This window comes from Sciurus carolinensis, chromosome 7 (assembly GCF_902686445.1).
Source record: "Sciurus carolinensis chromosome 7, mSciCar1.2, whole genome shotgun sequence".
NCBI lineage: Eukaryota > Metazoa > Chordata > Mammalia > Rodentia > Sciuridae > Sciurus > Sciurus carolinensis.
The window spans coordinates 65,658,852-65,685,991 of NC_062219.1; the positions used below are offsets into that span (position 1 = coordinate 65,658,852).

General features: G+C 36.3%; 1 protein-coding gene across 6 annotated transcripts in view; it reads right to left on the bottom strand.

Moving 5' to 3' along the window:
• Klhl32 (kelch like family member 32) overlaps positions 1-27,140 on the bottom strand; it is a 196,769-nt gene that overhangs the window by 95,244 nt on the left and 74,385 nt on the right. For 4 of the 6 annotated variants that reach the window (XM_047557877.1, XM_047557875.1, XM_047557881.1 and 1 more), the window contains exon 4: positions 10,740-10,847. In XM_047557877.1, coding sequence (XP_047413833.1) covers positions 10,740-10,847 — 108 coding nt within the window. Of the gene's footprint in view, positions 1-10,084; positions 10,114-10,739; positions 10,848-26,510; positions 26,550-27,140 lie in introns of those variants that run through there. The other 2 variants (XM_047557876.1, XM_047557879.1) reach the window with 2 other exon arrangements.

A 27,140-nucleotide genomic window follows, 5' to 3' on the forward strand; every position in this document is an offset into this window, starting at 1 on the left:
GCAGTTCTTCCTCTCTGCTTTCATTTTTTCAATAGAAAGTGAGTTTTCCTTATGGTATGTGTATTGTAGGTAGTAGGGTAGTGGGGGCAGTGTTTGAGAAGAGAGGAGAAGGAATGAGAAATTTGTCAAGAAAGGAGCAGATTTACATGGCCTGGCAAAGACAAGTTTCTATCTGATATTTAGAATCATATATTTTAAATGAAAACTGTGACTTTATCCAGAAACAATCAGCAAGAGTAGATTCTTACAATAGGATTCAACTAATAATTCTTTGATAGTGCTGCAGGTTGGATTTAGGCTCCCTCATAGGTCAGTGGCTTTATTTATGGGACTGTACCAAACTTTCTCTGTCTTACATACATGCTAATATAGGAAAGAATGGCTATGATCTGTTTTTCAGGAACTCTATCTATTCAATTACTATAGAACAGATGGCTATTACTTTCTCTCTGCAATGTACAGTGCAGAGTAACCACTTATTTTTCACGCAGTGCTCTGTCAAGTACTACAACTCAATTATTCATTCTTCCATCTGAACCAGTGCAAATTTTGGAGCATGAGTATTTCACTGAACTCTATGTGCGAATAATTCAGATCCTTGTAAACCATTTCTTCAAAATGCAATGAGGTATTTATCTGGCATTTCCAATCACAGTTTGGTCCACTTGGAGAAAGCATTCGATGTGCATTTTTTCCATCAATGCATCCTTAGTATCTAGTAATCCCTTAACACATAATAGGGGCTTATTAAATATTTGTTGAATTAATGGCTATCAATATGAGGATAAAAATCAAAATGGATGATTTTTATCAAGTACACAAAGGAAATAAAGTACTTGCCAATTAACAGCATATTCAAAATGTTCAAATTATTTCTTCATTTGAATGTTTTCACCATTATTATTCTCAAATAATATCTACTTGATATCAAAGTAATATCTACTTGAAATACAATTCTGCTAAAAAATTCTGTTTGGTCAATTATGTATCCTGATATCAATCACCATGTGTGTTTGCCATCAGATTTTTTCTTCCAAAAAACTCTTCCTTTAGAATTGTAAAACTCCCATATACTATCACTTTACGCAAATGCTAAGTGCTTCCAGCAGAGGGCTCAAGAATTCCATTTTAAGGAAAAAAAAAAGTTTAAAAAGCTCATTTTCCACTAGTAGCTACTGTAAAACTTTTTCAGAAGGCAATTCCATAAAAATATGTTCCTCCTGTTAATCATATAGTTCCAGGTCTCTGAATCTACTTAGAAAACAATCCAAATAAAATAGAAAACTTAATTATAATAAGGCAGCACTATTTGTACCTTCTGCATTTATGAATAAATGTACTTGTAGCTTATCTAATTCCAGAAAAGAAACTGAAGTAAATTGTAATCACAAAATCTTTATAAAATTGCATAAGCGTATGGGCAAAGGACAGAAGAAAACACAAGCCTATACTGTGTAAACTAGTGAGGATTTTGGTGCAATGATTTTTTTTCTTTTATTCTTACTTAAGTTTGCATAAACATTTGGATGATATCCTTTCATTTTCAAAGATAAAAAAGAATATTTTTTTTTCAAAATTTACACGCCCCTTGTTTTTAGTGCTGAAATAAGGATAGAAAAGTTTACAAGACAAGAGCAACTGTTTATTTATGGAATAGGTTTGGGATTTTCATTGGCAGAATTAATGGTGTGTAGCACCACTTGTTCATGCCAATGAGTAACATTAAGGTGCCTAATTTGCAGACAGAGGCCCTAAATCTTCTTATTCACTTTTCTTAATTACACTTTGCCTCATTTCAATAATCCTCTGAAGCATCAACATAAGTATTTAAGTAATAGGAGAATAAATAACTCAGGAAGAGAAAACAGAAAATAAAAAGTAATCTGAGGTCAGGAGAAAACATAAATGAGTGTGTGCATGAGTGTGTTTATATGTGTCTGTGTGTGTGTGTGAAAGAGTGGGGGAGTAGAGAAATAAAGAATCTCCATCCTTATAACCATTATAAGTGGGACATAAAACTAACAAGGAAGTATAACCTAATATAAGGTCAAATGGTAAAAATACTAAAGAAAATTCTAGTTTTTCTAGACCCTGAGATCTAAAGAAAATTTTCTTACGCATATTAAAAGGATTATTGAATGATTTAATTAGTGATACTTCAATACCATCATAAGCATATTTTACAGAGCATTACATTAAAAGTAAAGGTTAATAAAGAGATTATTTTAAACCCAGACATTTAGTTCTAATTTTCTGACTGTATCTAGGTATAAAATTCAGAATGTCTGAGTGCTTCTCAATGAACTCAACGTCACCTTATATGGGACAATTTAGAAATGTGTGTGGACATTTTTAGTTGTCCCAGGAGGGTAGGAATAATGATATTTATTGGCAGTAGCCAGGTTTGCCAGTTGCCAGGCAATGCACAGGGCAGTCACCAACTACAAAAAATTGCACTGTAGCTTGCACACTTGAATGCCCTGCAGCACAAGCATTTAAGTGAAATTTTCTTCATAAATGATTAAACCTGAAATTCTGACTTTGTTTTAGATATAAATAACTTTGTCTTGTTCTGTGTCAAGAACAATTGACTTTTCCAACAATGCTACCACTATTAAAATCAAACGAAGACTATTGCTTTTTTTGTTGGGAATCTTATTAAAAGGGGTTCAGAACCTGACATGTTACCTAGGTTTCACCCTTGGAGCATCTGAGTTTCACTTATGAGTCAGCATCTGTGCCCATTACGATGATTCTACCTATAGGCATAGACAGAGGACTATCCCGTCTTTTGGGAAGGTTGTGTCCCAGCATGTACATACTAACATAAGTAGTATCTTAAATATATATTTATATTTATCTCCTCATGTTTATTCTTTATATGTTTTCACAGCATTCTACTGATGTTTGGAGTCTTTGGTGTATGTAAGTTATATTATCCAAGAATTTCATTGCAGGATATTAAAAGTGACCTTTTCATATAATGTCTGATAGATGAGATAAAGAACCTCCAAACCAGGTGGAGCAACTACAGATCTCCTGGGGTATCCTTTATGTGTATACATTTTCCTAAATGAACTTTTGGTAAGAGCAACCTGCAAGCAGGATGAGGCTCGAGTACAATCACTCTTTTTTCCTGACCAAAGGAAAAATTCATGTACTTTAAAAAATCCATCAATAAGTTGATATCTTCTTACAAAAATCAAGGAACTAAGCAAGATTCTCCACTAAATGAATAGTTAAGCTTCCTTCACTCATATGATTTGAGGGAGCAACTAAAGGAAGGGTGAATATTTTTTTACCCACTCACCATGGCAAAGGAAAAAAAATCTCAGATATACCCTATGAATTACAAAATGTGTGGTGATGGAACTTTCTGGTTGAACATTCAAGAGAAACAAGTGTACAGACTTGCAAACCCCACTCCCACTTAAGCAGGTAGTTTGACCAACTGTTTCCACTTTGGAGGATGTCAGTCAGAGAAGGACTGACTATTGCCCCACTTGCCACAATAAAACCATTATCAGGTGCAAAAAAGAAACACTTCTTTTTCTATTCCCTCTGCTGGCAGTTGAATGGGGATGGGTGGTACAGAGGATTGGAAGGACAGTGGAGGAAAGAAGGGCAGCAAATCCGGCTCATTCAGAGAGAGTTTTACAGACTGAAGATTGGCTTAAAAACACAGTGGGACCACACTCATCCTTGTCACATCATCTCAGTATTTGGAGACTGTGGAAGTATTATCAGTCTGTGTGCTCTGTACCTACAAGCTCAGCACCCTGGCCCTTGGGTTCCTCAAATCAGAATTTGTGCTGAAAAAGATATAAATGCAGCAAGCATATCATTCAAACACATTTTGTGTTCATTAGATGACTGAATTTAATAATATCCTGAAAAAAAAATTGCCTGCAATGTATTACCCAAATAATTTTGGATGTTCAACTGCTGGCACCTGTCAAGCCTCACCCATCCCATTTCCTTACTTCTTCCACAACTGGGCAAACATCTAAGAAACAGCTCAAGAACTCCTTTCCAACCACTAGAGCCTGCAGGGAGAATCTTGTCTCAGCCCCACCTCTAGTAAAAGTCAAAACCAGTCATCCCTCCTTTCCTTCCTCTCTCAAGCCATTTTTGTACTGGCTTCTGAGCCATCCAGTTCTCTTCAGAAAGCCTCACTACATAATGGCCTTTTTCATCCCCTGTTGGTATGTGTGTGGCAACATCAATCTCAACATTGAATCAAATTTTGGGGCTGGGGGTGGGGAAATCCTCTTTCTACAGAGTGTATATAAGATAATGAAAATACCAAATTGCAAATTATTAGAGAAAAACAAGAATATATTTTCTAAAAATAAAAAAATCAACATTATTACTGAATGGGAATCCTGATTTCAAAATGTGGCTGCATTTACACTTAGTTACTCAGAGACTTTTTAGACATTAAGCTGCTGAAAAAAAAGCCTTGTAATCTTGATGTACAAACTATGCTTTAAGTACAGTCTGACCAGACAGCACTCACTGATTTAATAAAGGAGGAGGCTGGTGTGAAGCAGAGACATCCATTAGAGCTGGCCCTGCTCTACAGGGAAGAACCCCTCCTGCAGGACTTCACTCCCTCTGAGGTAGCTATTCTCTGATGATCAGCAGACAGAAGTCAGGCCTAACAAAGTCACTGTTAGATTCTTAGCTGAGGAAAGTCCACTGCTGGAGGTCTGCTTCTAAAAACTCAGTTTTTTCATGATAAATGATTAGGTCTCCAACCTGTCCTTACCACTTTTGAAACACTGAACCATGTCAAGGATATTATTTCACTTGACATCTTGAGAAACCATAAAAATTTCATTCAGAATACACCATCCAAGGGCCACAGACACAGTTCTTGTCTATTAAGTGGGTCAACGTGTTCCGTGAAACCATGACTTGAAACGTGATGACTTCACCCCAAATTAAAAAGCAGATTAATCTACTTGCTTGCTTCAATACTGCACTGATAAAAGAGAAAATCCCCCTAAAAGTGAATAACATAAGAGATTTAAAGATTCTAGAAAGCAAAAGAGTCACTGATGAAATTCAAATGTCCTACTTTGACCTTCTGTGTCTAAGTCTAGTTATGGACTTTGACGAAGCTCTGACAAGAACTAATATGAGGATAAGAAGATTGCTTTATGCAAAATTTAAAAAATATTCTTCCTTAGATGTGGATTTCAGATCATGCCCTCCATTGCCTGCTACACAGTGAAGGTAACTTGGGCGCCTTCTACTCATCAGGCTTCTGTAGGTACTGCCAGATGAAGAGGATTCTGGAGTTAAAAATTCTTAAACCACTGAATAGTTTTAACACTGTTCCCAAGAGAAACATTTAATAAAAATGTCTCCCATGTTTGTTGCATGTACTACCATTTAGTTCAACCAGGTTATGTTCATAAGTAAATCTGATGGAAACTTTTTCCATATAAAATGACACATTTATCCCTAAAGGGATGGTCCATATGAAAGCAGTTCCAATTAAGATTCCTGTCACTCCCTTCCCTTGCCTGATATTCAGGCCTCCAGAGAAAAGTACTCTGTTGTGAATAATATACATTTTCAATCAAAATGTTATGCTATAGTGCATACCTTATCAGAGATATGTATTCATGTGACCCTATGAGGGAGTCAAAAATCAGAAGGAAAAACTTCAGTGTATAAAAGTATGGAAATTAGGGGGGAAATTCTTTTAGTTTTCAATTCCTACCTGCATGAATAGTTTGACATGATTGTAATTATAGCAACAAAGAATTTTTTTACTAGCTTTCCAAAAGGTTTTAAAATATGGATAGTAATGGTTACACAATATTTCCTTGTGAAGATTGTACCAAAGCATTCTCTGGGTCAGAGAAGGCCAGTTAGTATGGGCATTCCCAAGGGTTCTTCCATGATGCTGAGAATACAAGGGCTTGAGTTCTTGGCTGATGAAGAGAAAAGCAAGGGAACATGAATATCAAAGAACTCTTCTTCTTCAGATGTCAACATAGCTGGCTCATGGCTGATAAAGTTAGCATCTCAAAGTGGGAAATTTTAAAATGTCACTATCATTTGATGCAGAGTTTATCTTCTTACTAGGTTCCTGGACTCTCTCCATCAGGTTATAAGGGATGGAACAGGAGGAGGATACTTCTCCAGTAAGTAAGAGGAGGCTAGCTAGTTTTAAACACTTGTTCCACTATATATAAGGTATTTAACACAATGCTTGGCATAGGGGCTATCTTCCTTGACAGCAGCATAGCCACAGGGCTAAACAATAACCTTCACTGTAGTTCAAATTATTTGCTTCCATGTTAGTCCAAGCTCCTCAAATTCCTAGAGGCTAATTCTGAGGACTTTGGGGTTGGAAGACCTTCCAAATTCCAAGAAGGTTTCTTTGCTTTATAAAAGGGATTTCATATCATCTGTTCCTTACTGTCCGGCTGGGTTTTTCTTTTTTTTTTTTCTTTTTTTTCATGGTGACTCGATAATGATTTATTGAACAATGAATATCTTAAACTTCATCTCCACTTGTTACTCTCCCATTTCAGAAACTAAAAAAACAACCTCAATTAAATCTCCCTGCTTATTAATTTGTGACTAATTCAAACAGAACTAGTGGTTTTCTTAAGCAACTTCTATTTGCTCCTGGGCAGCTTGTCTAGTTTGGAATGAGATTTCTCATCCCAGGCAATATCTCCATCAGAGTTCCTCTGCTCTTCTTTCTCATGTTTCTTCCACTCAGGACTGATGTTAAGTATGAATGCATTCTTGGCTAGTGTTAGAAAGTAAGAAGAATAGGGGAGGCCAGGGTAACAGAATGAGTCCTCTTGCCCACCAGGGTAAGTGGGAGTTTGTGTTTTCTTAGATTGACTTTTTCTTCCCTAAAGCAGATCTGTCCAGTGAGATTTCACAGAACACCATGTTACCAACCTTGCTCCTAAAACAGGGCAGTGGAACAGAGAGAGCCTGGCCTTTATGCCCTCCATGGCTGGGTCTACTATAATCATGGCAATTGTGCATGGTTTTTCAAGGACACTCACAAAAGCTGCATCCTGAGCTCTGATAAAGTAATGTTATGAACAGGTGTACCCAGAGGACAGACATATAGTCAATGAGTGCAAAGATAGTGTGTGCTTATGCTGCCTGTATTTGCTACTTGATAGGAAATGTGCATGCACTTTCAGAAGAAAAAGTTCACCCTTTCTTTAAGATTTCCTGGATGAAATCTGTGGGGCAATTTTAAGAAGGCTATACTTTAGAGTTGTGTGTGGGAGGAACACGCACACATCATTACACTTAGCAGTATTCATTCATCACTCCTACTCTATATTTCCAACTCTTCTCCAAGACAGCAATGATTTTCAGTCACTTAAAACACTTACATTTTATACTATACTTACTATAACTAACATATAATCCAGTGTCAGGAAAAATATGTATAGGTAGATAAACTCAATGTTGATCCTGCATTTTACAAATCTATATACATATCATGGAAAAAAAACATATATCAGCAAATGTCCACAATGATAAATAACAATTAAGCAACTGAAGAATTGTGCTTTCATTCATGCCTCCATATTTCAAATTCTTTGCTTAATGTTAGTTTCAGTTCCATAGTAAGAGAAAGCAGCTGTTCACATTTCCCAAGTACACTACAATGTCATTGTTTTGCTATCATTTATGTCCCAGTTTCAGAGAGAAAACAGATTTATTATAAAGTCATGTTGATGCTTAAGAAGCCAAACTTCCTTGGATGTTGTATAAGAAAGATATCATTTTCCATTCTGCAGCACAGTAATCATGTAGAGGATGCAAGCACAACCCCAAGCCCTCATGGACCAAGGCTTGGAAAGCACAGCTTCCAGGTGGAAGAAACCATCAAAATGATCACTCTCTAAAATCTCCAAACACTTCTGTACCTCCTTCAACAAAGCAAAGCAAACATGACTTAACTTTTGCTTAATAACACAGGACATTCAAAAGAGATGACAGATTTGAAATTAGGAGGACTGGGTTTCCCTAACTGGGTGAAAATGCATAGGAAGGATGACCTTAATCAATTCACTCCACCTCCCTAGGTATTGACAGTGGCGAATGAATTATGGTCCTTAAACTCCCAGAGACAGAGGTGATACCTCTCTTAGGAATTTCTCAGTGTAAAGGTGCCAATCAAGATTGCCCAGGTGATGCCCTGGTCAAAAGGAGGTTCTGTACAAGCAACGGAATTGATCAGTTCTTAACCTCAGGTTCAAATGAGGGTTGCCAGAGGGTAGAGTTATGGGCATAAGTTGATAATTATAATTGGGTTGCACAGAAGTTTATCCTTCACTCTGAGTGCTTTGAAGAAACTTCCTCACAATAAATCCTTTTGATGTTTAAACCTGTATAATAAACATGCCAAGCTTGGTCATGGCTAGTCTTCCTTCATCAGAGGTTGGCTGAACCACTGAGTCCCGGCTTTTTCTCTATTTGTGTATCGTTTTGTCTTTTCTCCATCCCCTCATCCACTACTCTGATTAGCCCTAAATAAACTGTCATGCAGGTCTTGACACCTGGGTTTTTTGTCTTTCAAATGGGATCACCACATTCCTCAGGGCTGTTTCAAAAATTAAGCTAAAAAGCACCCACAAAGTCCCTAGCCTTGTGCTCTGGCTGTTTCAAAAAGTGTCACATGAGATGTCAGCCCTCCTCCTACCCTGTATGGGCACACGTTGAATAGCTGGATATTGTGGTGTGCTGTAGGCCTGGCACCACTCTGTGAATACAGTCAAGGATGGGACTCTGGTTTCTAGAAAGGATAAAGGCAACTTCAGGTTTGACATTAGGTCTTGTTTTTCTTTTTTCCTAAAGACATAATACTTGCCACCCATATATTTTCTTCCCATTTGGTTTCCTTTGTCTCATGTGGAATCTGATCATATAAGGCAAAAGACTGCTGGGGAATGGGATATGGTTGCCCTTCAAACTTCCCTGCTCTTCCTAAGTAATTTTCTTACCCTTTAGAAAATCAGCTCTCTTTCTAATACCTTCAGTTCACATTTATGGCACAGGCTCTGTGTGTGTGTACACACACATATACATAAACATATATTCTATCCCTTTTGAAGGAAATCACAAAGCAATCAAGGTAAACAATAAGGCAGTCACTTCTATGTGCATGTGTATTTTAACACAGCCTTCACATTTTTGTGTGCTTACTAATAATTTAAACTTGCTTTATAGCCTATAATCTCTAAGTTTAAACCATTTAGTTGTTAATGCAGCTAAGTGAAGAAGCTACTTAGTTGAATAGTTTCATCAAAAAACAATATTTCTATTTCATTCTTATGGCCCACCAGTGGAGTATGAGTTATGAGTCATCAAGCTTCGTGGAGACACAGGCAAATGCAGGTCTAACTGTAATTCAGGTATTAAGAAAGAAATATACACAAGAAATGATTTAGAGTGGACATATTTCTTTATATCTGTAAAACAAAAAGCATAAAGTACATTATTTACTCACCACTAGGAAAATGTCTGGCAACTATATGAACGATAACAGCCTTCCACAATTTCTTAAAGTCTGAAATTTGGCTAGGCTGACCCTGAATTTGTGATCTATCTCCCTTCTCTTCCTCTTTGTATCCTCTACTTGATACTTAATTTTATTACCTTCTATTATTTTTATTCCACATGCCACAGTTGCTTTAAGTTTTCTATGACACATATCTTGAGTTTTACCAACTCCAGAAAGACATCTAGACAGTATCATACATATTAATAAAACTCTATAGAAAATTAAGAGGAAAGGTGAACTCTCACACATTCTTTAAGACCCAAATACCAACTTCTCTGTGAATTTTTTACTAAGTGACTATGTCCTCCTTTCCCCCACTGTGTTTTGTGTTCTGCTTCTCCCATAACTCCCAACCCAGTGAAGTGGTACAATTATGTATTTGCTTCTCTCTCCCACCAGGATATGAGTCTGTCAAAAGAAGAGCTCCCTTTTTAGCATTAGAAAATGTTGAACCCAAGTTGGGTGAAAATAAATTAAAGCACAACATTTTATAAAGGAGGATAAGCATGGAACCTGTACCTGGATTGATTTATTTAACTAGTCCTTAACTGTAATGGATGTCCTTGAAGTCCTCTGGAGATCTCTGAAAATCCTATAACAATTTTAGTGATGAACAAATTAGGATTGCAAATTATCATGCTGTAACCTAAATGCCTTAGACCTTGACTCTGAGGATAGTGGAGGGGATACCAAGATGCTGGACACAGCATCTGAGACTTTAACATTGTTTTGTTTTGTTTTTTCTCTTGTAGTGCTGGGGATCAAATACAGGGTCTTGTGCATGCCAGGCAAGCATTCTACCTCTGACCTCAGCCCCCACATTATTTTCTTCTTGTTAAGACAATAAAGACATGATTAAGTTAATGAGCTCGAATGTTAATCCAAGCTATCAAGCATATTCTTTTCCTTATGATAGCTCTTTAGGAAAGTTTAAAAATTTTAACAGCAAGCATGGAGTAAAATTAAAATGTTATTTTCCTTGTTCCATATTAAAACTCATGTTACTCTACTTACCTTTCCATCACTTTAATTATAAAATTAGGTGGATAATGAGACATTTTAATAGCAAAATGAGTAATGAGAAATATAACTAAATCTCATACCTCCAAGATAATCTCCTCTGGTTAGGTGGAGTTAAAATGTAAAGCCTCTTGGGTCACATTTGATGCCATACCTGTCCTGTGTATGCAAACTCCAGAGCCTGTTTCAAACCAAGGCTGGTCACACCGTGTAAATTCACCTCGTCAGCTCCACTTTCCACCATACAGAGACTGAACATTGCCTGAGGTGAAGAAGAAAGAGAAAACAACTATGGGCCTTTAAAAGCAAGGGAGCAAGACAATGACTTTGAGAGACTAGAAAAATGTTTTGCAAGTTAAAGAGAGGTTCTGATTTTCTGACTCATTTCTACACAGTTTCATTTATACAAGCCACTGCAAATCATTTTGATACCTAACAGTTATAGGAATAATGTACATGGTACTGCATTCCTCACATGCACACTCTCATTTGAGATGACTATGTTCAGGTTCACTGAACTCATTCTCTCCACCCTAGGATCTGCTGCTTCTAACCAATGTGCAGCAATTCTGAACATTCAGAATGTTCAGAATGAAGTCACACTTCGTCTCCTGACGCCTTTACCTTTATGATCTGACAACCCCACTATGGGTATATATCATATAGCCTTATCCATTGTTTCTCTATTTTGCAGTGTCAGTTACCAAGGATTAACCACAATTGGATAATAGTGAATGGAAAATTCCAGAAATAAATAATTCATATGTTTAAAATTTTGTGCCTTTCTGAATAGCATGATGAAATCTTATGCCATTCTACTCTATCCCACTCAGGACACAGATCATCCCTTTGCCCATTGTCTACATGCTATATATACTTTGTATGCATTAGTCATATAGGAACCATTTCAGTTATCAGACTGACTGACAGGGAATCACAGTACTTGTGTGCAAGCAGCCCTTCTGTATTAGCCTACCACTATGTAACAACACCTGTGCCACTCACTTCACTCCATCTCATCCCATAGGCATTGTGTCATCTCACATCATTATGAATGAGCAGTGTACAGTAAGATATGTTGAGAGAGAACACATTCATATTACTTTTATTATGATATATTGTTAAAACTATTCTATTTTATTATTACTTATTGTTATTCATCTCTCTTTTTTTTTTTTTTAAGCAGACCCTCTCCCCTCCTTGTCTCTGCCTGGAACTTGCAATTTACCTGCCATAGATGCCATCTTGCATGAAGCAAGAGTTAACAGATAAGGAAGGTAGGCTCTACAGATCAAAATGAGAAGGGATAGGTTCTCAAGGAGGCCTTCTGAGGTTAGGACTATCTTGGGTTCATGAAGCTGGAGGGTAATTTTTTTAAACTATGACTATAGTCTGGTGACTCCCTTGCTCACTGGTTTCCTATTGCTCTTATTTTTTTAATTAAAATCTTTTTTATTTTTACAGACTGCATTTTGTTGTCTGTCTCTTATTGTACCTAATTTATAAATTAAACTTTATCATAGTTATGTATAAACAGGAAAAAATACAGTATATGTAGGATTTGGTACTACCTGTAGATTCAAGCATCCACTAGAGTCTTGGAATGTATCCCCCATAGATAAGGGGAACTAATTTATACACAAATGAAATGAAATCAGTATCCTAAACACATATCTGTACACCCAAGTCCACTGCAGTATTGTTCATAACAGCTAAGGTGTGGAAACAACCTAAGTATTCATCAGATGAGTGATTAAAGAGACTGTGGATAAAGAGAATACATACACACACATATGCACATAAAGGGAAATTATTCATCCTTAAGAAAGAAGAAAATCATGCCATTTGCAACAACCTAAATGACATTATATAAGGTAAAATAAGTTAGAAACATAAAGACAAATACTCAGATGTGGAATCTATAATAGTCAAACTCAGGTGCAGAGGGCAGAATAGGGCTTGCCATAGGCTAGGAGGAAGAAGAAATGGGGAATGTCAGTCAAAGGGTATAAAGTGTCAGTTATGCAACATGAAATAAGTTCTGGAGACATAATGTATAGCAATGTGACTATAGTTAACAATACTGTACTGTATACTTAATATTTGCTAAAAGTATAAATTATTCCACTGAGAGACAGAAAGAAAACTGTAATTGTATGAGATGATGATTATACTACTTAGCTTAATGTGATTATTTCACAATGTATACATATATGAAAACCTCAAATTGCACACTTGAAATATATATGTGCATATATATACATAATTTTTATTTGTTGATAATATGTGAATAAAGCTGAAAAAATCTTGGATTTGAAATCACAGAATCTTCAGTGTGGTGGAAACAAGTACCAGTGTAGTTTAAAAACTTGATACATTAGTAGAATATTAGAAATCAAGTATGGTTATAGATTAAAATGCTAATAAGAAATTGACTTTAGAGTTAAAGAGTTTCTGCTTATGCATTTCTAGAAGAAATTCCAAGATTAACAAGCACAGGTCACAACTTTTTAAAAATAATCTTCTGGGGTGATCCAAGATGGCAGACTAGAGGGTGACTTCATCTCCAGTCGCTCCAGAACCCAGGATTCAAGAAGGGGAGGCATTGAGAGGCTCAGACTAAAATAGAGCCATGGGGTGAATCTCCCCCATCAGGTGAAGCTCGGCCTGGGCAGCAGGCACGGATAGGAGCGGCTTATCAGAGCAGGGCAGGGCAGCTAGAGTCTTCCCTAGGTAGCCCTGCTTACTCCGGCGGTGGGCTCCTCCCACACGGCCAGCTTCTCGGAGCAGGCCACCCAGTGAGAGCATTTCTGTACAGAACCAGCTCGAAGTCCTGGAGCCAGAGGTGAGCTCCTAGGCGCCTTTCAAGGCTAGCTTCTCAGAGCAGACCGCCCAGTGAGAGCCTTTCCGCACAGAGCCAGCTCCAAGCCCTAGAACCAGTAGCGGGCTAGGGGCAGCTTTCTTCGGAAGCACCGCATTATCAAGTTCCTCCAAGACTTCTGGCTACTAAAGGCTGGGAGGTGATATAATGGAAATCTACAGGGACACTATAAGCCAATAGAGGAAACCTGCAGTATCTCAGAATCCCACTGACATCTGACCAATATGAGAAAACAAGGGAAGAAAATGTCCCAAACAAACCTAGATTCTATATCAATAAAACCCAATGAAAGCACAACAGAAGAAATGTCAGAAAGGGAGTTCAGAATGTACATAATTAAAACAATCGGGGAAGCAAACGAAGAGATGAAAGAGCAAATGCAGGCATTGAAGGAGGAGATGATACAGCAAATGCAGGCATTAAATGATCGCACCAATCAACAGTTAAAAGAGCAAATATGGGAAGCAAGAGATCATTTCAATAAAGAGTTAAAGATACTGAAAAAAAAACAAACAGAAATCCTTGAAATGAAGGAAACAATAAACCAAGTTAAAAACTCCATAGAAAGCATAACCAATAGGATAGAACACCTGGAAGACAGAACCTCAGACATTGAAGACAAAATATTTAATCTTGAAAACAAAATTGACCAAACAGAGAAGATGGTAAGAAATCATGAACAGAATCTACAAGAATTATGGGATATCATGAAAAGGCCAAATTTAGAATTATTGGGATTGAGGAAGGCTTAGAGAAACAAACCAAAGAAATGAACAATCTATTCAATGAAATAATATCAGAAAATTTCCCAAATCTGAAGAATGAAATGGAAAACCAGGTACAAGAGGCTTATAGGACTCCAAATATACAAAATTACAACAGACTCACACCAAGGCACATTATTATGAAAATACCTAACATACAAAATAAAGACAGAATTTAAAAGGCTGCAAAAGAAAAGAATCAAATTACATTCAGGGGGAAACCAATGAGAATATCAGCAGATTTTTCAATCCAGACCCTAAAAGCCAGAAGGGCCTGAAACAACATGTACCGAGTCCTGAAAGAAAATGGATGTCAACCAAGAATCTTATACCCAGAAAAACTTACTTTCAGATTTGACAATGAAATAAGATCCTTCCATGATAAACAAAAGCTAAAGGAATTTACAAAAAGAAAGCCAGCATTACAGAATATTCTCAGCAAAATATTCCATGAGGAAGACATGAAAAAACGATGCAAATCAGCAACAGGAGGAACTAGCCTAAAGGAATAGCCAAATAAAGGAGAAACCAAATCATGTCAAAAAAGAAAAATGAGTCAAATGACTGGGAATACAAATCATATCACAATAATAACCCTGAATGTTAATGGCCTGAACTCACCAATCAAAAGACATAGACTGGCAGATTGGATTGAAAAGAAAAATCCAACAATATGCTGCCTGCAAGAGACTCATCTCATAGAAAGAGATACCCGTAGACTAAAGGTGAAAGGATGGGAAAAAACATACCATGCACACGGACACAGCAAAAAAGCTGGAGTATCCATCCTCATTTCACATAATGTGGACTTCAAGCCAAAACTAGTCAGAAGGGATAAAGAAGGACATTACATACTGCTTAAGGGAAGCATAAATCAGCAAGACATAACAATCATAAATATCTATGCCCCGAACATTGGCTCATCCACGTACGTCAAACAAATTCTTCTCAATTCCAGAAATCAAATAGACCACAACACAATAATACTAGGTGATTTTAACACACCTCTCTCACCACTGGATAGATCTTCCAAACAAAAATTGAAAAAGGAAACCATAGATCTCAATAACACAATCAACAATTTAGACTTAACTGACATATACAGAATATACCATCCAACGAAGAATGAATACACTTTCTTCTCAGCAGCACATGGATCCTTCTCTAAAATAGACCATATTTTATGCCACAAAGCTACTGTTAGCAAATACAAGAAGAAGGAGATACTACCTTGTACTCTATCAGATCATAATGGATTGAAATTAGAAATAAATGACAGAATAAAAAACAGAAACTTCTCCAATACCTGGAGATTAAATAATACACTATTATATGATGAATGGACAACAGAAGACATCAGGAGGGAAATAAAAAAATTCTTAGAAGTAAACGAGAACAAAGACATATATCAAAATCTCTGGGACACTATGAAAGCAGTACATAGAGGAAGATTTATTTCATGGGGCGCATTCAACAAAAGAAGTAAAAAATTAACAAATAAACGACTTAACACTACAGCTCAAAGCCCTAGAAAAAGAAGAGCAGACCAACACCAAAAGTAGTACAAGACAGGAAATAGTTAAAATCAGAGCTGAAATCTATGAAATTGAAACAAAAGAAACAATCGAAAAAATTAACAAAATAAAGAGTTGGTTCTTTGAAAAAATAAACAAAATTGATAAACCCTTAGCCACACTAACAAAGAGAAAGACAGAGAAAACTCAAATTACTAAAATTCAGAATGAACAAGGAAATATCACTACAGACACAAGTGAAATACAAAACATAATTAGAAGCAATTTTGAAAATCTATACTCCAACAAAACAGAAAACCTCGAGGACATCAACAAGTTTCTAGAGACATATGAATTACCTAAACTGAACGAGGAGGACATACACAACTTAAATAAATGAATTTCAAGCAATGAAATAGAAGAGGTCATCAAAAGCCTACCAACAAAGAAAAGTCCGGGACCAGATGGGTTCTCAGCTGAGTTCTTCAAAACCTTTAAAGAAGAGCTCATTCCAATACTCCTCAAAGTATTCCATGAAATAGAAGAGGAGGGAACCCTCCCAAACTCGTTCTATGAAGCCAATATCACCCTGATACCTAAACCAGACAGAGACACATCAAGGAAAGAAAATTTCAGACCAATATCCTTAATGAACATCGACAGAAAAAATTCTCAACAAAATTTTAGCAAATCGCATACAAAAACATATTAAAAAGATAGTGCACCACGATCAAGTGGGTTTTATTCCAGAGATGCAAGGTTGGTTCAAGATCCGGAAATCAATAAATGTCATTCACCATATCAACAGACTTAAAGTTAAGAGTCACATGATTATTTCGATAGATGCAGAAAAAGCATTTGATAAAATACAGCATCCCTTCATGCTCAAAACACTAGAAAAAATTGGGGTAGTGGGAACATTCCTTAACATTTTAAAAGCCATTTACGCTAAGCCCATGGCCAATATCAATCTAAATGGTGAAAAACTGAAAGCATTCCCCCTAAAAACTGGAACAAGGCAGGGATGCCCTCTTTCACCACTTCTATTCAACATTGTCCTTGAAACTCTAGTCAGAGCAATTAGACAGACCAAAGAAATTAAAGGGATACGAATTGGAAAAGAAGAACTCAAACTATCCCTGTTCGCTGATGACATGATTATATATTTAGAGAACCAGGAAATTCCACCAGAAAACTTTTAGAACTCATAAGTGAATTCAGTAAAGTAGCAGGTTACAAGATCAATGCTCATAAATCCAATGCATTTTTATACATAAGTGATGAATCTTCAGAAAGAGAAATTAGGAAAACTACCCCATTCACAATAGCCTCAGAAAAAATAAAATACTTGGGAATCAATCTCACAAAAGAGGTAAAGATCTCTACAATGAGAACTACAGAACACTAAAGAAAGAAATTAAAGAAAACCTTAGAAGATGGAAAGATCTCCCATGTTCTTGGATAGGCAGAATTAAGATTGTCAAAATGGCCATATTACCAAAAGTGCTATACAGATTCAATGAAATTCCAATTAAAATCCCAATGATGTACCTTACAGAAATAGAGCAAGCAATTATGAAATTCATCTGGAAGAATAAGAAACCCAGAATAGCTAGAGCAATCCTCAGTAGAAAGAGCGAAGCAGGGGGTATCACAATACCAGATCTTCAACTCTACTACAAAGCAATAGTAACAAAAATGGCATGGTATTGGTACCAAAATAGACAGGTAGATCAATGGTACAGAATAGAGGACGTGGACACAAACCCAAATAAATACAATTTTCTCATACTAGACAAAGGGGCCAAAAATATGCAATGGAGAAAAGATAGCCTCTTCAACAAATGGTGCTGGGAAAACTGGAAAACCATATGCAACAGAATGAAATTAAACCCCTATCTCTCACCCTGCACAAAACTCAACTCAAAATGGATCAAGGAACTCGGAATCAGACCAGAGACCTTGCATGTTATAGAAGAAAAAGTAGGTCCAAATCTTTAACTTGTTGGCGTAGGATCAGACTTCCTCAACAGGACTCCCATGGCACAAGAAATAAAAGCAAGAATCAACAACTGGGATAGATTCAAACTAAAAAGCTTTCTCTCAGCAAAGGAAACTCTCAGTAATGTGAAGAGAGAGCCTACAGAGTGGGAGAATATCTTTTCCACTCATCCTTCAGATAGAGCGCTAATTTCCAGAATCTATAAAGAACTTAAGAAACTCTACACCAAGAATACAAATAACCCAATCAACAAATGGGCTAAGGAAATCAACAGACACTTCACAGAAGAAGATGTACAAGCAATCAACAGATACATGAAAAAATGTTCAACATCTGTAGTAATAAGAGAAATGCAAATCAAAACTACCCTAAGATTCCATCTCACCCCAATTAGAATGGCGATTATGAAGAACACAAGGAACAATAGGTGTTGGCGAGGATGTGGGGAAAAAGGTACACTCATACTTTGCTGGTGGGGTTGCAAATTAGTGCAGCCATTCTGGAAAGCAGTATGGAGATTCCTCAGAAAGCTTGGAATGGAACCACCATTTGACCCAGCTATCCCACTCCTTGGTCTCTACTCAAAGGACTTAAAATCAGCATACTAAAGAGATACAGCCACATCAATGTTCATTGCTGCTCAATTCACAATAGCCAGATTGTGGAACCAACCTAGATGCCCTTCAGTTGATGAATGGATGAAGAAACTGTGGCATATATATACAATGGAATATTACTCCACCATGAAGAATAATAAAATGATGGCATTTGCAGGCAAATGGATGAAATTGGAGAATATCATGCTAAGTGAGGTAAGTCAATCTCAAAAAACTAAAGGATGAATGATTTCGCTGATAAGCGGATGAGGACATATAATGGGGGGTGGGAGGGGTTAGCGTTAGGGTTAGGGTTTGGTTTAGGGTTTGGGATAAGGAGGGTGGTAAGAATGGAGGAAGGAAGGACTGTATAGAGGGAAAAGAGGGGTGGGAGGGGTGGGGGGGAAGGGAAAAAAATAATAACAGAATGAATCAAACAACATTACCCTGTGTGAATTTATGATTACACAAATGGTATGCCTTGACTCCATGTACAAACAGAGAAACAACATGTATCCCATTTGTTTACAATAAAAAAAAACTTCCTAATTGTTTAATTCTAAATTTGCTTCTAGACTTTTTATAACCACTTTATAAACATTTTGAAGGAAATTTCAGTCATTTTCAATGTTTGCTTTTTATTATATGGGTTGCTAAGTTTTCAGTATTCCCCACACCAATTTTTCAGATCTTCAAATTTTAATTGCACTGGATGCAGAGGCCAGCTACTCTCCATCTATCCACATGCAGAGAAGAACAAAAATGGCTCAGACTGCCCAAAAATTACCAGAGTTAATGAAATGGAAAAAATCTCTGAGATCAAATGTTAAAAAATGGAACAGAGTACCAAAGCAAGTTCTTAAAATCTGCTTTTCTAGGATTTTTCAAAAGTAACCAGAGCAATACTGGCATAGAATATGGATCTTCAATCAGAGGGTTGTGAACTATGAAACTTGAAGCCTGGCTTAGTGGGGTTGAGGAGAAGACACAATTCCTTAAATAAGGTACAAGTAAGTGTATTTGCACATGTTTGTATAAGCTAGTGGGTAATTGTTTTATATCAGTATAATTAAGCAATTTTTCTACAACTGTTGTATTATAGGGTATGATTGTGGGCAGGCAAAAAGACTCATTTTATTCCATTTACATAAGTTATTATTTGGATCATTGCAATGAACATACATTACTTGTGCATTTCAAAACAGCTGCCTTTTTAAAACTTTACTTCATTTTTAATATTCACAACTGTGCAAGAAGACACATCTGATTCAAATCCTGGTTCTGTAACCTATTTATCATTGTCAGCAATTTACCTTGAACTTGTGACCTCTGGCTGATTTGTTAACTTCTCTGAGCCTCGGTTCCCTTATTTGTGAAACTGGGGGAATTACTAACTTCACAGGCTTCTTGTAAGGTTTAGATACCTGTCTACCTTTGATTCCAATTGAAATGAGAGCTGAGAAACAACACTCTCCATCCAACCACAACCCAAATTTATTTCTTTCAAATATTTTCCCAATGACCGTCCCACTCAAAAGTCCTATCTCTAGCTGCAGGATTTCACTTTTGCTGCAAACTTCCTCTTGTTGCATACCCCGCCCAACTCTTACCTTTTATGATTATGTCCACAATTGAACAGGACCATTTACCTTCTTTATCACATATGCAGAAGTAACCCAGTTCATTTGTGTGACATTTTTTTTTTTTTGTCACTTTGACCATATCCCTTACCTTATGGAATGACTCTATCCTAAAAATCATCACCACCATTTCTATAAACGCAAATCTTCCATTTTGATAGCATATCAGAAATTTAATGTTGCAAATTTAAAGCTTATAATTTCAAAAAATTAGATAATTAGTTAATTAAAGATAAAATATGTAATTGTTAAATCAAGGTTAATGTCTTGGATTTCAAACATTTACAAGGTACCTCAATTTGAAATACTTCATTGATAAAAAGAACCTAGCCATTTAACACAGTGAAATGCCAGTTGCCTAGGCTGCCCAAGCTTGAGAAACAATGTCTAGAGGCCTGCTGGAGCCCACAGGGAAAAGCAAGGACAAAACCTCCTTTGACAGCAAAAGAAGTGATAACACCAAAAGTGATATAATTAAGCATCAAATTTCTTGAAAAGGTAAACTGATAGTTCTATGAGGGCAAATGTGACATCTTATTTACTTGCTGTTATATCCCAAACCTTAGCATAGGATGCATGCAATAAAATACAGGTGAGAGTGAATAAGCAAACCAACATGCTCTTCAAAAACTCATGTGCAGATGATGGCCTGCTGTTCTACAGAGTCATAAATAAAAACAATTAGTTCTATATAGAAAAGTATTTCTGCATGTTAGGTATTTTAGATGTTGGAATACAAAAACTATAGTTAAATAGAAAGAGCATCTACCATAAGCAAATATTTCAGAAACATAAGTGAGTTCAAAGCTTAGACATTTAGGAAATGAAAAAAGAGAAGAAGAAGAAGAACATATGGCCATGTCCTCTATCAAGCCACAACATTCTGCCAAAGCCTGGGATAAGGTTCTGCTTAGCAATATGAAAGCTTAGCACAGACTTCTCTTGGTTCACACTGTTTTGTCTTTGGGGGAGCCTTGGCCAGACTGAGATTTACAATCATCACGGCTTACTCTTGACTGATAATGTGCTGCCACCACCACAAATCTTTCTCATTGAAAACCCAGTTTGTGAGAATACAACCCACTTTAAATGCTGACCAGAGAGGAAGTGGTAGATTTATGATGTTATTCCTTCTTTATTTCCCAAAGAAATGACATAAACAGAGTCCTAAAAATCAGAGAACATGGATTAAATTTTCGTGGGTTATGCTAGTTGTCATGTAGTCACAAGATGAGTTACAACCCCATTTAAGTTGATACATTAGGCCACAAAACTGACCAACTGAGATTCTATTACATCATCAACGGTAAATAAAATGGCAGCTGATAGACATTTTAGGCACTCAAAGTTGCTGAAATATCTTTTTACCTGGTAAGCTATATGAATCTTTGGTGTTAACACTGAATGTAGGCAAGATGTACTGTGAACTTCATTTTTTCAGGAAAACAAACAATATTACAGGATTGTTTGGGAGCACATTCAACTCTTACTTTGTTGCTGTTGTTGTTGTTGTTGCTGTTTTTTGTTTTTTTAATGCTGGGAATCAAACCCAGGGTCTCATGCATGCTAGGCAAGAGCTCTACCACTAAGCTACATACCCAGCCCAACCTTTACCTTTTATGATTGTTAGAGAGTTAAATGAAAGTAAACAAACATGTTTAAGGAAATCATTGAAAAGAGCAATTTGCAATGACTGCAGCAGATCCATTCTTACATGTTCAGTGTTATATAATTAGTGATGTTTACAATGACCATGAGGCATGAACAGATTTGCACTAACTTCCAAATCAACAAACATTACGTTTTGCTCAATTTGGTGTTAATGGTGATTGTAGTTTATTGCATTTGGGTTATAGTTCACACACGGAACTGGTTGGAAATCTCAGTTAATGGGATTGTTCACTTAACTGCAATAGCCCTTTTCCCTTCTAAAAGGGAGAGAAGGGTTCTGACCACAACTGCACTGAACTATTTACCTCCTTTATCACACACATACAGAAGTAACCCAGTCTATCTGTGTTTTAGTCATTTTTTTTTGTCACTGTGACCAAAATATCTGACCAGAACAATTTACAGGAGGTGAAATTTATTTTGGTTCACAATTTCAGTCCACAATCAACATTGCTCTGGGTTTGAGATGAGACAGAACATCATAGTGGAAGGGCAATCTGAAGGAAAAATTCTCAGGTCATGACAGAAGGGAAGCAGAAAGTGCAAGGAACAAGAGACAAAATATATAATTCCAAAGTCACACCTCCACTTCCTCCAACCATACACCACCTGCCTATAGCTATTATACAGTAATTCATTCAGATTATTAATCCATCAAATGGATTAATCCACTGATTAGGTTACAACTCTCAAAATCTAATCACTTATTTTCCTGCACGAAACAAGAGTTTCTGGAGGACACCTCACATCCAAACCATAACAATCTGGGAAGCTCAATGGCCTGAAAAAGTGGGGATATTTGGTTGGTAGGGGTTTTCTATATATATATATATATATATATATATATATATATATATATATATATATCTGTTTTCATTGTTCCTTAAAGAGTAGAGTAATATTCTTAGGGAACAAAATATCACAGGACAAATGGAAACAGTAAAATTATGTTATTATAAATAACATAAGCCAGGAAAAATTTGTATTGCTAAAATGCCACCTTCCCCTCACTTTAACTACATAAAATAAAGAAAAACCTTCCTTACGTGCTAAAAATCATGCTACAAATTTGTTTTCCTAAGATATTTAAATATGTAGCTTGTTTATTCAAAGGACTAACAGCATTTCACAGCTTTGCTCTTCACACAGTTGTTTCCTAAATTAACCACATGATGATAATGAGCCCTCAAAAAGGATAAGCACCATTATGGTTATCCTTTGTCTCTTTAGAATGCTCCTCCTCCTGGGTACAATTCTCCACCCCTTGCAGCACTCCCTGCATATCTGAGTATTTAGAATGATGATATACCCAATACTTTACATATCAGGCTGTCCATTGATGAAGAAGTATTTGTAAAACTTTCAGAATACTGAATCATATAGCCCTCTTGATAACTCTCTCCCCTTGTTCTTAGAAGAAGGTCATTAAGTTTATTCTCTTGTCTGCTCAACAACCCTTCAGATATCTATCTGGTAACAGCTCTTAAGTCTTGCACTATAAAGAACATGAACTCCAAATTCAGAGTCAAAAAAATTAGTGCAAAAAACCAAAGGCTGAATGTTCTATCTGATACATGGATGCTAACACACAACAAGGCGGGGAGGGGGAGAATAGAAGTTCAGTAGATTAGACAAAGAGGAATAAAGGGAAGGGAGGGGAGACAGTGGAATGATTGTGACATAACTTTCCTATGTACATATATAAATACATCACAGTGAATCTCTACATCATGAACAACCACAAGACTGGGATCCTAATTAGAATGAGATATATTCCATGTTTGTATAAATAAGTCAAATTATACTCTATTGTCATGTATAACTAAAAAGAATAAAAAATTTAAAAATACAAAACAAATAAATAATAAAAAAATGAGTGCTTGAAGCCAATGCTAGAAATGCTATAGTCTGGGCAGAAGGCTTGAGTCCAAATTTCAGCAAGGAAGAACTGGGCTTTAGATTCACAGAGGTGGGGACAAACTGCTTCAGAAATAAAACTTATTTTTAAAAAAGGCTCATAGTTTCAAATGCATGGTCTCTGAAAAAGTAATTGTCCTATGTTCTTGGATAGTACCAGTGAGAAGAGCCTTCAGGCAAATCCGTCACACCACCTATTTTTCCCCAATTACTTCGGTTGATTTTCTATGGTCCATTTCCTTCTTATCACATTTTCCTGAAGAGGAATTTCATGCGGCTGCCTGAGAGCTGTTTTTGACATAAATCACTCAAAACATTCTTATGAAATTAAAAAAGTAGAAGTTTAAAGGAATTTTAGTTTGCTATAAAGAAAGGCAGAGAAGTTTCTTGCCTGTCCATCTGATATTGATAATCACTTCCTGGAGCCCTGTTGAGGACTGAGGCCAAATCCAGCTCAAGTGACAGTGGTCGGCATCTAATTATAAAGTTCATCATGGGTATAAACAGGGACACCGAGCAAACTAGCACTAAAACACAATTTATGTCCTAGAATTCGCAATGTCATCTACAAAATTCGTTATCTTTTTTTCTGTAGAGAACTTTTTGAACAAATATTGAAGATAACAGTATAAATTTTCCTCATTTATTATCATTCTACTCTCTTAAAACATAATGTAAGTTAAGAGTTGTTCAAAATTTTAACCCAAAATTTCAATAGCCCTTATTTTTAATGTGCTCTTTTAAAAATCTTTTTTCTTCAACATTTTAACATAAAATAATGTGTATAAGAATACACATAGGTGCGCCATCCAGTTATGGGATGTCTCTTAAATCTTTCACTTCCCTTGTCACTTTGGTTTGACAGCTGTGAGTCAGGTGATACACACTGGAGTAGCTTTCCCAGTTACTAGTACACACCCAGATGAGGGTGAGAGCTGGGCTAACAGACTGCTACATCTAACTCCATTAGTTGCTAAGCAACCATTTCACTGGAACCTTCCTAATCTAAGGCAGCACAGGCCAGCTCAACAAATATGAAGTATTCAAGTCTCCCCAAGTGTTCAAGTTCACTTTTTCTGCAAACATACTAAATGCAGACTAAGGCGAAGTCTTCACCTTACAAAATAAGGGGGGAAATGAGTTTTTAAGAATGATCTAGAAAAGTTAAAGAACCTCTAAAAAAGGTAACCATATGAAGGATTGCTTTTGATCTTATTAAAACCTATATATATATATATATATATGGAATTTATCTCTCTAATTTTATGGACAAATAAATATATTTTATGAATTTTATACATGCATACACACATAGCATCCATCTAGATCTTTCTTTACATTTGAGTGAAATGACCTTTGTTCAGTTGTTAGAAAAAAAAATCCTTTTTCCTTTAACACCTCATTGTAGTTGTACCTTGGTAATAAGAACAAGACAACAGCAACTCATGTTTGCCCAGACTTTACCATGTGCCATGCCAGCCCTCTCTGTCACCATCCTACTTGAATTAAATTTTTATCTTCAGAATTCTATCAAGTAGGTACTACTATCACCCCCTCAAATGTGAGGAAACAGAGAACCTGTGAAGTTTAGCAATGGCCTAGGTCATAAAGCTGGTTAAGTGTGATAGCCAGGACTTGAACCCACATACTTTGCCACACGTCAGAGTCTACTTCTGTTTCTCCCTCTCAAGAACAACTGAATAAACTGAGAAACTAGTAGGTCCTTCGTTTCAAAGAAAAACAAATACGGACATTAGATGGTATTTAGACTTACAGACATCTCCTCCCCTGCTTCTTCCCTCACAATTGATCTTTAAAGGATGAATATTCACTATCTAACTGGGCACTGCATTATTAGCACCTCTTACTGGAATCTCACATGAGGCTGAGTAATTCCCATGAATTGTAGTCAGAATCAGAAAGTATCTATTAGATGTATTGCAATCACAGTGTGATATGAATGATTTGATATGAAAATCTCTCATGGTTTTAGAGTCAAATCTCTCTGAAAAGAATACTGGTAACCCAATCTTTCAGGAATCCAGGCATGCAAGCTCAGAATCCAATCAACAGACAGGCTAATTAAAAGCAATTGATTTAAGAAAGCAGCTGGATCATCCCACAGTGTGGACAATTCATTCTGAATCAGGTTTTTCATTCTGAAGCAGGTTTTTCACAAGGATGATAAACAGAACTGTGGCACATCTACAGATCCCAGTAATTATTCATCAGATTCACAGGATCAGCTGTCTTTGCCTCTCTTTTATAAAACATCTGCCTTCACTCAATACTTAATTTTGAATTTTTAAAATTTCATCAGCTTTATTATCCTTTAAACATCTTCTTTCAGATGAAGCTGAAGTTAACTGTATGTATGAGATCAAATAAGCATGAGTGAATTTTTATTTTAAATAAAACAGCATGAAAGTTATAATTTTAACAGCATTAAAAAGATACAAAATTAAAAAATAAAATAATCTTCCCATGCACATTTGAAGCAAATACATAAAAAAGCACAAAGATTGGTATACTATAAACGATATAAAATGTTAACTATTGTGATTACTTTACAAATATTTTTCTGGCTTCACAGTTGTTGTATTCAGTAGAAATGAATCAGATTCAATAAAGGAATGAAATGCAGACCAGAGTTCACCATTCTCCATTCACTATAATGAATACAGTGAATTATAAGCACGATAATGAAAATAATAGTCATCTGGCTCAGAAACCTTAATGATTTCTCTGGCACTGACTCAAATAGTTTAAAGAAGGAATGTGACAGTGGCTCTCAGCTTTCTATTTAAAAAGGAAATAACATTTGACCGCTATCACTATCAGCTGGTACTTCGCCTTGAATTGCAAAATGAACTCTATTTTTAATGAATGCACTCAGTTTTATAAGGAAATTATGAAGCTATTTAAAAAAAAAAAACCCACATGCCTCTTGGTGCTCATAAGGTTTTGTTCCACAGCACATCTGAAGTCCACCTTCTCAGTTACTCCACTGTGTGCAGCATCTAGAGCAGCAGATATGTAGCTGTTTATTGTCAGCCAGACAATTAATGCTTATCGAATGTCCACAAAATGTGAGGCTCTATAATAGGCTGTCCATAAAACGTCAGATTGACTGCTTAATTTGGCTTTCCTGAATGTCAAGGCTATTATTAATGGCACTATTTTTTTTTTCTGGCTAAATTTAAAAGCTATTCCTTGAGGTCTCTTCTTTACTGATTAATCATCAGGTACAAGTTATAGAACTTCAACTTCTACTCATAAGCAATGGTCTATTATGACTTAGGTAAGAAATTGAGCACATTATCTGGGGTTTTTTTTTTTTGTCATTTTCTACAGTTCCTTAGAACTATGTTTTTTCATGATTTTTTTTTTAAAGTTAAAATTGCCTTAAGAAAAGACAAGTCTATTGCAACATTTAGCTCCCTTTTGTGAACCAGAATCTAATATTCAAGAGAGCCAAAAGTTGAAAGATAGGGACCACAAGCTACCACATTAGGTCCTTAACTAATTACCAAGGACTTATCCAGATTCCCCTGCCCCATGGTTTCATGC